The sequence below is a fragment of the Sphaerodactylus townsendi genome, linkage group LG02 (assembly GCF_021028975.2).
Source record: "Sphaerodactylus townsendi isolate TG3544 linkage group LG02, MPM_Stown_v2.3, whole genome shotgun sequence".
Lineage (NCBI taxonomy): Eukaryota > Metazoa > Chordata > Lepidosauria > Squamata > Sphaerodactylidae > Sphaerodactylus > Sphaerodactylus townsendi.
Genome location: NC_059426.1, coordinates 154,726,786 through 154,741,968, shown reverse-complemented (window position 1 = coordinate 154,741,968; position 15,183 = coordinate 154,726,786). Strand labels below are relative to the sequence as shown.

Sequence of the window (15,183 nt, the reverse complement as noted above, 5' to 3'; positions counted from 1 at the left end):
CACCCAAAAGGGTAGCTTAAGTCAAGAGTACAGTGTAACGCCAGCAAAGGCCAGGAGGGGGCCAACTAAAATCGGCTCCTCCCCTTGTTGAGTGCTCCTGAGTCTCAGCCTCCGCAAGTGCTGGCAGCAGGAGCCCTGGGACACTGACGCAGCAACCAATGCTGTGTCCCAATGCCTGGGGTTGGGAGGGGGAGAGCTGCAAGCAGCTGCATTAATTGGCAAAATCTTCCCTCCACTGGTAAGTGCCCTAGGAGGGTGAATCTGCCAGTGCGCGGCACTCTGGCTAAGCAGAGATTCATAACTCTTTTGGACTGGGCTCTTGAAGTGCATCATCAACAAGAGCCAACAGCTGTTTTACATAGCTGTCAATCCCCACCAAGAACTTGTGACAAACATCACACACAGTTCATTCCCAACAGAGCATGCATCAGTGTGGTGTAAAAAAACTTTGTACAGGAGAGAACTGGGTCCAAGTCCCAGCTCAGCTTAGCCATGAAACTCATGGTGTAAACAGGAATTTGTTGAGAGCCACTCTGAGCCCAGTCTTGGTTGGCATAGTACAGGATAAAAGTCCAGAACAAAGTAAAGGAAGTAGCTCTGTTGGCCTCATCAACCTCACAGGAGGGCTGTTGTGAGGATGAAATGCAGCACTCTCCAATGCACATTACTCTGGAATGTCCCTAGAAGAGTAGAGTACAAATGTAATGAAAAACTACAGATGGAGTTGAAAAATGACACTAGCCCAGGATGTCCTTGTGGCTTATCAACTGTTTTAATTATTTACGGGGGGAAAGATGTTGGGTTGCGTGTTGTTGCTTAAAGTTATATTGTTGACATGTTTTCTAATTTGTATACTACTTTGTATCCACTGCATAAGAGACAGATCAGATAAAAATATTTGAATATATAAATATACACAGCCAATTACTCCTGTATCAGGTTCCTAATTAAAATACCCCCATTCAAAGTGAAATAATATGTTAAATATCAGTGATATGAACTCAAGAAGTACACAAGAAGTACAAGAGGAGGAGGAAGAAAGGAGTAGTAGTAGTAGTTTGGATTTATACCCCCCTCTCCTGTAAGGAGACTCAAAGGGGCTTATGATCTCCTTTCCCTCCCCCCCCAAACACCAAGTGGGGGGCGGTGGCCTGAGAGGAGCTCCTAGTAATCGTGGATTTGCCTGAGATCTAGACCCATTTGGAGCCTCAGATGTTCATGGACTCACGATTCCCATCAGTTCCAGCCTAGTACACAGTGTATGCTGGCAGGGCCATGGGAAGAGGTGTGAGATCCATGAACTTGAGAGCTACCCAGGTTGTGACCCCACTGGCCTCCAAGGTCACCTAGCCAGGTGGAAGCTGGAGTGCACAGGCTAATCGAATTCCCTTAGATAAGCCTCTACAGTCTCAAATGGCAGCAGCGAGGGGAATCAAAACCCGTTCTCTCCAGATTAGAGCAAGACCTGCTCTGTCCCATTACACTACTGCTGCTCTCAGAAAGAAAGATGATTCTTTCTTGCCATGACAAGGAAGTGCTCTGGATTGTGAATGGCAGCACTACATGCTGCTTGTAGAATAAAATGCCCAAATTCACATGGCCCATTATTTTAAAAAAGCCGGATGCATACCTAACACTAAGTTCTTTAAGTTCTTCTTTCAGTTTATGAATCTCATTTTTCTTTATTTTATTGAGCTTCTGTTCATCCTGGTATTTCTTCATTGCACGCTCCTTTTTCTGCTCACACTCTTTAAGATATCTGTCAAATTTAAGAGCGTGAGCCCTGCTCTGACAAAAAGAAGGAGAAAGAAAGTGAACTGAACACAACAACTTTAACAAGCTGTACTAAATTGGTTACTTACTGTACTAACAAACTGTACTAAGAACAAACATTCGTATCTTGAGTAGGATCGGGGTGAGAGCCAACACTGAGAAAAACAGTACTGGAAGCAATCAAACATGTTGCGATATTGTTTCTCTCAGCATTGGTTCTTACACCCATCATGTTCAAGATACAAATGTTTATTTTATTCATTCGTTGCCAAATCCAGCTTGGTAAATTCCAGGAGATCTGGAACAGGTACCTGGGGAGGGGGGATTATGGTAGCAGGAAGAGCTTAGTTGGGATGAGATGCTATAGTCTGGCCTTTGCTCCAGGGCAGGACAATTGCCAATGTCCAGGTGGGGCCTGGGGTTCTCCAGACCATAGAGCAGTGGTGGCGAACCTTTGGCACTCCAGATGTTATGGACTACAATTCCCATCAGCCCCTGCAAGCATGGTCAATTGGCCATGCTGGAAGGGGCTGATGGGAATTGTAGTCCATAACATCTGGAGTGCCAAAGGTTCGCCACCACGGCCATAGAGGTTAGCTCTCCTGGAGGAAACGGTAGCTTCAGAGGGTGTGTTCTACGGCACCACATTCCCTCTGAGCTTGCTCCCCTCCACATACTTTTCCCTTCCCAAACACTGTGCCTCCAGGAATTTCCCAAGCAGGAGTTGGCAACCCTACCTGCAAGGGAACTGATTTCTTATAATGTGGAGATCAATTGAAATTCTGGCAGAATTTCAGGTCCCACCTTGAGGTGGCAACCCTACAGAGAAGTGAGTAATCTTAATGTACTTATTCCACAAAGCAGAAAAGACAGGCCCAGACGTGGTTGTGGGGTAGGGGTAAGCTCATTAGGAGTCAAATCAGAGTACCAGATTTTCCAAAAAGATGGTCACATATCATACCCTAGGCACACAGAACATAGGCATCACTTTGCCAAAGAAGTATGGGAAGAGTCATGAGCTGATGGCCAAAACATAATGTGATATGGCATATCCATGATCAGACCTGCTAACGTTCTCACTCTGATCAAAACTTGAACTAGAATGGCACAGCAATGCTGAAGGGTGTGCAGGGTGGTGGTGGTGGTGGTGGTGGTGGTGGGGAGTTTAATTGTTTTCCTGGCTTAAATCACATCACCTTGACACTCCCAATGGGGCTAATAACTATGCTATTAGCAATTCAAATCAGGAAAACTGTGAAGAGGGCCAAACACCCCCAATATCATTCTTCTGCTCTTGTGTGCAGTTATCTGTGGCTGTCTTAAGAATTAAAATCAAAACAAAGCACATCAAAACATCAGGAAATCATCTCTCTTGGACTTAGGTCCATCCTAGAATAGCCATTCTCACAAATGTTGCATGATACTTACAGCCTCTTCTTTCAATGCAAATTCTGCGTTTCGTTCTGCCAGCTTTTCCATCCGTTTTTTGAATTCCTCCCTCTTAGCAATCAGCTCTGCAGTAATTTGGTCGTGTTCAATTGCTTTTCGCAAACGCAAGGTCTTCTGCAGTGATCTCCCACGATGCTGAAGAATCTTGCTTGGGGTCTACACAGTAAACTCTGTTATAATATTAGGCCATTGAAGGCCATGCTAAGCAGGGATCACCATGCAGGGAAAGTGGAGCTGCGCATATAAGCACTTATGTTTCTAGTTAGTCTGAATGATAAAATAGTAACCGCAGTAAATTAAATTAAATTCAAATGCATTGCTTTTTTTTTTCAGTTAGCCCAGTTACATCTAAAAGCAGGACCATACTGTTTCTGCTTACTCTACACCTCCATCATTGAAACCTGGAATCTGCCATTCAATTTTCCCACTTTAGGCCAAGAATACCATTATTCTTTTCCTGGGGAAACCTGGAAGTCATGTCATGCTGCTCTAGGAATTGCCAGTAAAACCACAGAGTCACTCAAGGTTAGACGGTTCCCTAGGGTCCCAACCTAGACTCTGTCTGTGTTATTTGGTCCCCCCCATGAAATGCAGACCTCTTCTAGTTCGGTTTGTTTGGGTGCCCAAGGAGTCATGTAAGTAGAGTTCCTTTCTAGTCCCTACCCCCCCCCCCAATCAGTAATTTGGTCCAACCCAGACCCCTCCCCCAGTTAGTTATTTGGTCCCACCCAGAACCTAGTTCAGTTATTTGGTGGCTCCAAAGAGCTCAGGTTGACATAAATTGTTCTGTTCTCCTCCATTTTATCCATTCTGAACCCCTTTTTGGCAGGAGAGGAAATAGAAAATTAATTAAATAGTCCTCACAAGGTTAGGTAAGGGTGACAAAGTAAATCTTGCACAAACCTACCCAGTGAGCTTCAAGGCAGAATGGGAATTTGAACCAGGGACTCCCAGATTGAAGTCTGACAATCTAACCACTACATAACACTGCCTCACATAGTCAATTTGCATACTAAAACCAGTTTCTCTGTATTAACTTGTCCCAAAATTTATGCTGATAAAAACAAAAATCTTCCCTTTGCCCTTACTGGATCTTTTAAAAAGTTGACAATAACAATAACGAAAATGCACTAAAATCAACAAATGGAACTAAGACAGTGTTACAGCAGGTGACTACTTGGAAAGTCAGTCCTACATTTTATATTATTTGCTTCAGTTGCTGAGTAGACAAAGATACAATCGATAATCCCCCCACAGCAATTCTAGCACCTAGGTCATCTGCCCCTGAATTTAACTCTGCATGCAAGGCATACAAAATGCAGCTAACCTCATGAATGATAGGGATGCAATGGACATCTTCATCCTCTTCGTCCCTGAAAAATAAAATAACATAATTATTATCATGCATAGAAGAAGAAGGAGGAGGAGGAGGAGGATGGGGGAGGGGAGGAGGAGGAGGAAGGAGGAGGAGGAGGAGGAGTAGTTAGGATTTATACCCCTATTTCTCTCCTGTAAGGAGACTCAAAAGAGCTTACAAACTCTTTTCCCTTCCTCTCCCCACATTAGACACCTTGTGAGATACATGGGGCCGAGAGAGTCCCAAAGCACTTTGATTAGCCCAAGGTCACCCAGCAGGAATGTAGGAGTGGGGAAACAAAACCTGGTTCACCAGATAAGACTCTGCTGCTTCTGTGGAGGAGTGGGGAATCAAACCCAGTTCTCCAGATGAAACAAACACCAGTTTCCTGCATTCTGTCAAATTCTAGCTTACTAACCAGTGAGTACAGGAGGAGGCCTGGCTGTGGAGGCAGCAGCCATCTTGACCAGGTGCATATATTTATTTATTATTTTATTAGATTTTATATCCTGCCCTTTATTAGCCTAAGACCAGGCTCAGAGCAGCTAAAAAATTTAAAACAAACTTTAAAACAACAAAATCAATACTCCACATAAACAATAAAGTATTATATATTCAGATGGCATCAACAAAGTGTGTTGAACCTTTCAAAGTGCCAACAAAAAAAGGAAAAGCCCCAATTCCATTAATACCCTTTTGTTCTTCCCAGTACAAAAAATTATACCGAAAGAAAGAAAAGGAGGGGAAGAGGAAGGGTGGATTTGGGAGACTAAAACTATAGTTGCCTCAACCAAAGGCCCAATGGAACATCTCCATCTTGCAGTCCCTGTGGAGATGCAGAACCTTCTGGATTGCCTAACACAGATTACCTAACACAGATCAGAATCCAAACAAAGTAACTAATGTAATTACCGCATGATTCTTAGAATCCCACGGTCAACCCCTCTGCCAAAGCTGTTAAGACTGACAACATGAGTACCAAGTGAGTGCAGGCAGCAAGAAGCATCACAATGGTATTTCTATGGCATCTCTTGGCTTCAGCTGTTGGCACCCTCATAGATAGGGTTGCCAATCTCCAGGTTGTGACTGGGGATCTCCCACTCTTACATCTGATTTCCAGGAGACAGCGGCAGAGGCGTAGCTCCAAGGGAATGGGGTGGGTAACGCACTGAGTGTGCGCCCCTGCTGGGTGTGGATGTCGAGGGCGTTCGGGGGCAGGACGGAGGCCGAGGACGGACCAGTGCACTGGGCGCTTTCCCCCCTTGCTCTGTCCCTGCATAGCAGTCAGTTCCTCTGGAGAAAATGGCCACTTCAGAAGGTTGACTCTATGACATTACACCCTGCTGAAGTTCTTCCCCACCCAAACCCTACTCTCCTCAGGCTTCACCCCTCAAAATCTCCAGGTATTTCCCCACCCAGGGCTGACAACCATATTCATAGACTAGAAAAATCCTTGGAAATGCCAGTGTACAAACAGAGGACTTTCCCCTTTCTATACAAGGAGAAAACGCTCAAGATCTAAACCTTCTTCCACTGGCAGAAGACTAGTACTTCTGCTGACAAGAGGAAGAGGATAATTTTTGCTGATTTCTGTAGACTTTTTATAGCAAAATGCCGTTGCTGGGGTCACCTGGCTTTGTTTGTAATGTTCATTTAGCAGTCATGGCTGTTCTCCATTAATTTGACTAACCCCCACTTAAAGACATTTAAGGTCTTCATCAGGAATACTGAATTCCACAATTACTCTTTGAGTATGGATAGTTTCAAAGGATACCTGTATTGGTCTACAGAAGACCAGCTACTCAGCCAAGGGAACTGTGGTCTACAGAAAGGGAGGAGCAGACCAGAATGAAGACTGTAGTTCCCAAATTCACATTAGCTCCCCCCCCCCACCCCCTAGAAAGTTCCAGGTCTAGAGATGGTGGCTGGGGATCTCCTGGTATTCCAACTGATCTCCAGGTGACAGATATCACCTGGAGAAAATGGCCACCTTGGAAAGTGGACTCTATGGCATTATACCCCATTGAAGTCCCTCCCCATCTCAAACCTTGCCCTCCTCAGGCTTCACTCCCAAAATCTCCATCTATTTCCCATCTTGGAGCTGACAATCCTGTCCAGGCTGCCACCGATTGGGTGGCGTGCTGGGAAGACTGCTGCTCCCCTGCTCAGAAGGCTTCCTCCCACCATGGCAAGGGTCCCATTTGTTGCCATGACCAAAGATGGGGCAGCCTTTTCTCTAGCCTGTTGCCTTGCCCTGTGGCAGCAAAGCAGCCTCAGATGAGCCCATGGCCAACATTTGCCATCCTAAATGCAGGAGGAGGTTCCAAGAGAGGAGGAGGGGGACACAAAACCTAACTGAAAACCAGGTAGAGCGAAACAGGCCAAAGCTTTATTGATTTTGACTGATGGACCATTGGTGTGGTATAGAGCACGGATCCAGGCATAGGGTAGTCCACTTGTTGACCGATGGAGTCCTTCCCCAACCTGCAAGCGGGGATAAATTTGGAATGGCAAGCCAGTGGATCCACATGGGTGCAAGCCTCCATGTGGTACCCCTGCCACCTGGGAGTGTAGCTGGGCAACCCCCTCCCCCAACTTGGCACGCCACTGCAGGGCTTGACCCTCAAGATCCCTTAAGGGGGATCCTGACCCGGGGAATACAGGCATGCAGGCACAGTATGTGTGTCCCCATCCCCAACACACACACACTCACCCCGCAAAATGGATCTGGTCCAAATGCCTGAAACTGCGAGCAGGTCTGGGCAGATACTCGAAAGCTCATATCTTGAAAATGTTGCTGAAGGTGCTACTGGACCTGAATCTTGCTACTCTTTGAGTAATTTTTATGGTCCTGGCCTGGTGGAAAGCTCTTCCTCCAGCAGTTAGGGCCCTGAGGGACTTTGGCGAGTTCCACAGGGCCTGCAAAACTGAGCTGTTCCACCGGGCTTTTGGGAAGGCTAGCTGCTGAGTTCCGCCCCTCTCTGATGCCCATGTGCCACCTGTTTATGCTTGGCAATTTGCCGGCCCCCTCCCGGGGTTGGGGCCGGATGCCATCTATCAATTTGAGGATGGGATGTATTGTTGCTACTGTTTTTACCTGGATTTTAACGATGTTATTTGATTTGTTTGTATACTGTTATTTGTTGTCTTTTGTTTAATTTGTACACCGCTCTGAGCCCTTCGGGGATAGAGCGGTATATCAAATCGAATTGATGATGATGATGGTGGTGGTGATGATGATGGTGATGGTGATGAAGACCAGTGACTGAGCTTTTTTGGTAATGACATTTTGCTGTGCCCTACCCCTTGAGGCCAAATACCAGGCCAAACATTTTTCTTTATTTGGGCTTTGAACTGAAGTATCTAATTTATTTTAGCTGTTTTTATGGTTCTTTTGCAGCTCACAGGCTGTTTTACAGATATTATTATAGGCTGCTTAATATGTTTTTATGGCTCAGTTTGATGGTTTTTTAATTATTGAATGGTATTTGGTTTTATTTTGTGAGTTGCCTCCAGCAAGTATATGCATTTTCTAAATAAACAAAGAAGTTCTAATATTACAGAAGAGGGAGGAAAACGTTCTCTCCATTGCTATATTTCCCTTTCGTCATGTTAGCCTTCTTACACGAGGAAGGGGCTGCAACCCCTTCCTACCATCATACCTTGAGCATTTTGCAGTTTTACAAGACACATCGGACAAGATGATGAGAACTTTATACAGTGTCCTCTATCCATTAATTCCCTACTTTCCCACACGAGATGACATTCCCAGTAGGCTGGTTTTTATAGTAGGACGGGAGGAGGCAGAGATAACTTGGCTGTTTGCCTCCCATTTTGCTGATCATTTTGAACTGTAGCTTGACAGGGCTAGAAAACTAAAGTTTTCACATGTACGTTAATGTTGGCTGAATGTCTCTATGGCTACTTTCGAGCCGTGTTAATCTGCTGCAGTAAAACCAAGCTGGCGTGGCACCTTAAAAGCAAATACATTTTTATTCTAGCATACTTTTCGTGGACTAGATCCCAGTTCATCTGATGAATCAAACACAAGCCAGGCTTTATAAGTGCTTGTAGCCTGCTGCTTATTGAATTTTAAACAAGCCTCCATTTAAATTCAGAAGACCCATTCAGGGAGTGTGGGCGCATAGAGTTTGGATGTGTACCCTGCATTTCTCCTGTAAGGAATTTCAAAGCGGTTTACAAACTCCTTCCCTTTCCCTCCCCATAACAGACACTTTGTGAGGTAAGTGGGGCTGAGGGAGTTCTGAGAGAACTGGTCTCCTAGCAGGCTTCATATGAAGGAGTAGGGAAGCAAACCTCATTCATCAGATTAGAGTCTGCTGCTCATGGGGAGGAGAGAGAAATCAACCCTGGTTCTCCAGATTAGAGTCCATCACTCTTAACCATTACACCAGGGGTCTTCAAACTATGGCCCCCCAGATGTTCATGAACTACAATTTCCATCAGCCCTGCCACTTGGCCATGCTGGCAGGGGCTGATGAGAATTGTAGTCCATGAACATTTGGAGGGCCATAGTTTGAAGACCCCTGCATTACACCATGCTGGCTCTCAGGTTCTTAGCAGGAACTTCTTATTGATCTACCTGAAGAGATAGGTATCATGGCTAGAAAATCATAGTAAGTCTGTATACTGGTGTGTACACAAGGAGCTCTGTGACTGGTGGCAGCTCTGCTCCCCAAGATCTGAAGTCACGACCATCATACCACAAATACCTTATCTGGGATTGAACCTGGGACCTTGTCTATGCCAAGTAGATGTTCTGTCAAAAGCTTCCCCCGCCCCCGCACAACAAACCCCAATTGTGCATAATAATTTAAAGTACCTGTTCTCAACACATGTTCATTACTCATACAGGCTTTGCTTTTTTTATGGCGCCTCTATTGTACACATGAACATGCATTATACCAGGAGAAAATCTCTCAAAGATTCACTTTACTTGAACACATTAAGTTGAATACATGAATGAAACCATTGTCCATCACAGCCAGCATTGTCTACGCCAGGGGTCTGCAACCTGTGGCTCTCCAGATGTTCATGGACTACAATTCCCATCAGCCCATGCTGGCAGGGGCTGATGGGATTTGTAGTCCATGAACATCTGGAGAGCCGCAGGTTGCAGACCCCTGGTCTACTCACACTGGAACCAGATGAGGTCCTTCATGTCATGGACAACCTGATGGCTACTGGAGAAGCCGGGGAATGAACCTGTGACCTTCCGCATGCTAAGCTAATGCTCTCAGCCACGGCCCCTTACATGAAAAAGTCTGACAAACTCCTCACCACACAAGGTACATCATCAGAGACATCAGCATGGTTTCTCAGTAAACTGAAACTAACAAACACACACTTGCATATATGGCAATGAAAACAGCAAGCAATATCTGTTTTCCAAATCTTCCACTCTACGTAAACACTCTCATGGTATTGTGAAATCTGAAAACTATGAGGGGCACGCAGGGAAACTGATGCAGGTTCTACAGAGGCCAGAGGCCAATCTGCTGGTGGTTCCCAGCCCCTCAATGATGTGGCTGGTTTCCACTTGGGCCAGGGCCTTTATGGCCCTGGCCCCTGCCTGGTGGAATACTTTTCCTCCAGTTGTCCGGGCCCTGCGGGATCTTGGTGAATTCCGCAGGGCCTGTAAGACTGAGCTGTTCTGCTGGGCTTTTGGAGTGTCCAGCCACTGATTGGAATGCCTCCTTTTATTCTTACATCTGGGGTTTCTTTAACATCAGTGGGACCCACCGTTCCCCCCTCCTTGGGAGGGTTTTAATAAGGGTTTTATCGCTGGACGTCACTTTATTGTATTGACTGCTGTATTTTAATGGATTTTTAAAGTTTTTTATAGTTAATGGCACCTGTGTTGTTTATAATATTCTGTATTTGTTGTTTGCGCCATCAGTTCTGGTTGTAGGGCAGTATATAAAACTCAATAATAAAATAAATGAATAAATAACTACAGTGCAGGGATAGGACTTCTTCACTCAACATCACCAGCTACAAATACAAATGACCATCCAATCATTTTGGAAAGGCGAGGAAGGCTTGCTGCTTGGCAAAGACCCAAACCAGTCACCCATAGGAATGCATGGCAGAAAAGGAATTAAGGTACATGGCTCACTTCCTCTGGAATGGCAGGGTAGCCAGGGAAACCACAGAAGGATCCATTACACAACACGAGAAAACAAGATATATATGGAAAATAGGCATAGCCGAGGTTTAAGGAGAGATATGTCAAGTTTTAACACAAAAGCATAGTTCGGCAGACGGATGGATACCTTGTAGATAGTTGTTTAAGCAGACACCCACACACAGCAGCTGCACATAGTTTTTAAAATCTCTCCTAGTCCTTTCACAGCTGACTCTATCAGCTGGAATTACATACTTCCTATTTTGCACGGCAGATTTGTAAACAGACCTCATATGATCTGCCGCAGGATTAGTGTTTCAGTCCACATGTTCTTGTGCTTCTGGCAAACCAATGCACTACACTTTCTCATGAGCAAGCCCTTCAGCGATGTCAACTGTCATTTGTACAATCCAACGCGGAGACATTCCAGTGCTCCGCTCAGCTGTGTAGCACGAAAACTTTATCTCCTTTCTCACGATGGTCAAACCAGAGGAGGAGGCTGCGAAGTGTGAGAGTGGTTTTGTACGCCAGTGCGGGCTGACTCGTACACTGGAAAGCAGCAGAGGTGAAATCATCTCTGGACGCATTCTGGGGTGATCCATTGGTGCTTGCCAGCAACTAATTCGATCCAAGACCGAATGCTCTTTGTATGATGTCAGAACTCATTTTTGAGCCACCATTGCCCTTGGGTAGATTTCAGAAAACAACTGCACAATGATGGAAACAACACATTGAGCAGAAGACAAACTGACTTGATTATGTGAGTCACTCTTCATGCTAAGGGGTAATGGATGAAAACAGCTGGTGAATGAAAAGCATAGGGCAAAGCTATAGCAAGCATATTTTTGCACACAGAACTTGTCCCTTTCTGGATTTTCTGATGGGCACAGGATTTGGGGGAGATATTGTCAGGGATGGCATTTACATTAAGGGAACTACAAGGGTAGTCAGAACCTTGATCACAAATTCATTGGGCCATTTAAAGTGTTAAGAGTGGTCAACCCTGTAGTGGTCGAATTGGAACTACCCAAAAACTTATGTGGTATACACCCTGTGTCCCATTGCAGCTTGCTGAAAAAGGCACCCCCGGCCGACCGTTGCCATCCAAGATTAGCACAGTGCCCCCTCCCAAGTGGATTGGATATGACATGCATCGCAAACTGGATACTATCATGGATTTGCGGGTTTATAGGGGGAAATTGCAATATTTGGTGTCCAAGACTCATTTCCTAGCTGTTTACAACAAATGGATAGATGCGAGTGATGTTCAAGCGCCTAGATTAATAAAGGTGTTCCATAAAGCATATCCCAACTGACCAGATATGGGAGGGGGGGTGCTAAGGAGGGCGAAATGTCAGGGATGGCACCTAGTGATTGAGGTACATTCCTAATTCTAGGGCAAGGCCATGTAAATGCAGAGGGTGATTACAACTGGATGATTGAAGTGTGGTCTTGCCAATGTAATTGTTCTAAGATTTATGTATCCTGCCTGTTAGATGTAACCATTCCGTTAATGGAACATTCCTGCTTTGTTCTCACTCTCACTCTTCTCAAGCTTGATATCCAAACGAGGCTTATCTGTGACATCTTCTACTCCCATGGGAGCGGAGCATTTCTGTTGCTCTGCGGGGGCAGATGGCCAGTGGCATTATCTCTGCCTGTTGCTGACCTTGGGGCCTTCCAAGCTCCACTGTAACACTTTCTCACATTCTTTGGGTAAACGGGGGGTGGGGGTGTTCGTTTCTGATAGAGGGGTGCAAAAGCCAGGTCTGACAGAACTGGCTTCTTGGAAGCTGGGTGCTACATTACCTTTTCAATAAAGGCTTTTGATCAACAATCCAGAGCCTGTTTGTTGCTTCGCGAATGGAGACCTAACAGATATTTCAGGATGCTGTGAGAGTTGGAAAAGTGGGGAAATCACACATCATAGACAGAAGTCCTTGTGCTTGCGAAAATGCTTGTCTTCTAAGCCAGTGTGCCAGTCTTTAGTATTATAGTGACATCTCTGATTATACTGCCCTCCTCACATGTCAGCACTATGACTAATAATTTTAGCCTGGTTACGAAAGCCTCCCCTTTTGTCCATTAACTCACACCCGGCTTATGGCGATTCTGTAGGGTTTTCAAAATAAGAGGCATTCAGAGGTGGTCTGCCACTTTCTTCCTCTGCGTAGAGACACTGGACTTCCTTGGTGGCAGAGGCGTAGAAAGGGGGGAACGTGCCCAGTGCACCGGTGTGTCCTCCACTCCTGGAGCACCCCTGGAGCACCCCTGTCCTGGAACGCCCCCGGAACGCCCTCACCAAACCCCCCACAGGGGTGTGCACCCGATGCGTCGTGCCCCCAGTCCCCTTGGAGCTACGCCTCTGCTTGGTGGTCTCCCACCAAATACTAACCAGGGCTGACTCTGCTTAGCTTCTGATATCTGATGAGATCAGGCTAGCCTGGGCCACTCAGGTCAAGGCAGACAAAAGTCCTTACCCCTTTTTAAACAAAGGCTCCGCAGCTATACTGGCTACATTACAGAAATTCACAGATGCAGCCTCTTCTGGCCAGGGGCAATCTTACCCAATGGACTATATGTGTGAGCTGCACCAGGTCCCTCAGTGGGAGGGCCCCCAACCACCCGCAACTCTGCCCCCCCCCCCACTAGGAGGGAAAAGAAAAAAATCCCAGGATGTGTCTGCCACCTTCCCCCGTCTGGTTCTTGGGTGGCTGACTTCTGGAGGTGGCGGCTCCTACCTATGTTGCATGGGGCAAGAGTTACCCCTTGTTCTGTCCATGGAGGGGCTGTGGGTGGAAGCAGCATTTCCCCATCCTAGACCTTTGCCAGGGCCCAAGAATCACCAAGACCATTCCTGCTGCTGACACAGAGCTTGGGGAAAGGTTGCTTGCTGTGTGGGATGTATTAGTTTTGTCAGCTGTTACAAGGGCAGAAGCCTGGCCATGAAAAACTGTCAACTTTATTTGCAACAACCATGAGCATTTCAATCCTCATATTCCTGCATTATTTCTCCCCCCCACCCTCCACCCGGGCACGTGCAATTTCAAATTGCAGTCTGATGTAGGAAAATAATGCTTTTCTGCCAATAGGCACCAGACAAGATGCATAGGAAATAATGCAAAGCCCAGAAAAACAGAGTACCGGAGCTGAGGTGTGTTGTTTCAATTTGGGAAATGCAATGAGAGGAAAAATTAACCCCACCCCTTTCCCCACAGTGATGGCCTCAATCCATTCACCTTCTTACCAGTGACTTTTTGAGGCTAAATAATATGTCAGGGGTGTGTGTGGAATCGCAAGGTCATGTGTACTTTAGCCCTCAGCAGCTGGAGAAACCCACATCCAAATGCAGCTGCTTCATCCCATCGCAGAATGCAAGCCTCCCAGGTCTGCCAGTGTCTGCCACCAATCAAACTGAAAGCTTTTGTCCTTCCCCTCATCATCTCTTGCCCACCCCATACCCACTGAAATTAAAAAAAAACCCTGGTTGCCCCACCATCAGCTCGTCAAACCTTTCATCTGGATGAAAAGCAGGTCTTTCTCTGTCTTGAAGCTTTCGGGATTGAAGACAGGGTCTCAAGCTGCTACTAAATTTTTTACCAAAAGCAAAGCCAGAAACAAATTTGCTGAGGCTCTTACCTATCTGAGCAAAACACCTAAGGATTTTTCAGGTTTCTTGGGAGACTCTGATGCAACTTCGGGTTGCCAATGAATCTTGCTTCATGCAAAAAATTGAGATGAATCTGACGATGCCAGTTTGGGCAAAAACGTCCTGTTAGGAATATTTACATTTTGCTTGAGAATAAGTCGTATTGACTTCAGTGGGACCAACTTCTGAGTGAAGATGCATAGAAAAGCGCTGCACAACCAGCAATATTTATTCACAGCAGTTTCGTACATTCGCCAGGAAACGTTTGTATACAAAGCATGTACTCTATAACAGAGGCCTATCCATCTTTACTGAGTAAATTAGAATGCTCCAAAACCGTAATTCACATGTGTATCTTCATTCCTCAGGTTTTTTCTGGCTATATGTAAATCTGCTATGTGTTACATCAGTTCAGCACTGACCCAAACATATCACAAATGCAGATAAGGCTTCACTTTCCAATTCTTTCGACATTCAGAGATAGTCACAACAAGGATTAGTAGCGATCACCTTACCTGTGCTCTCCTAGTTGGGTCACAAAGACGTTTTTCCTCCTGTTTTCCACCTGCAAAATGTATTTGGGATCACTGTCTCTTGCCATCATCAGATGACTTATATTTTTTTAAGAAGAAAAAGACAGAAAGAAACTTTTTCTCTCCCCAAAGATGCACTGTATCTGCAACAATCTCCCCTGCCGAAATATGGAGAAAATGGAGTCTGCGAATATTATTTTGTCAAAAAAAATTTCCTCTGTTTCACTGTGTTGTTTTAGTGCTGCCCGACAGAGCCATGTGCATGAACAGCAGC

General features: G+C 45.6%; 1 protein-coding gene across 2 annotated transcripts in view; it reads right to left on the bottom strand.

Moving 5' to 3' along the window:
• CCDC197 (coiled-coil domain containing 197) overlaps nt 1-15,183 on the bottom strand; it is a 32,071-nt gene extending 16,888 nt beyond the window's left edge. For both annotated transcript variants that reach the window (XM_048483475.1, XM_048483476.1), the window contains exons 1-4: nt 14,892-15,183; nt 4,550-4,595; nt 3,202-3,378; nt 1,631-1,788 (exon numbers count right to left, since the gene is read on the bottom strand). In XM_048483475.1, the coding sequence (XP_048339432.1) occupies nt 1,631-1,788; nt 3,202-3,378; nt 4,550-4,595; nt 14,892-14,980 (470 nt within the window). In that variant the 5' untranslated portion in view covers nt 14,981-15,183. The remainder of the gene's footprint in view (nt 1-1,630; nt 1,789-3,201; nt 3,379-4,549; nt 4,596-14,891) is intronic.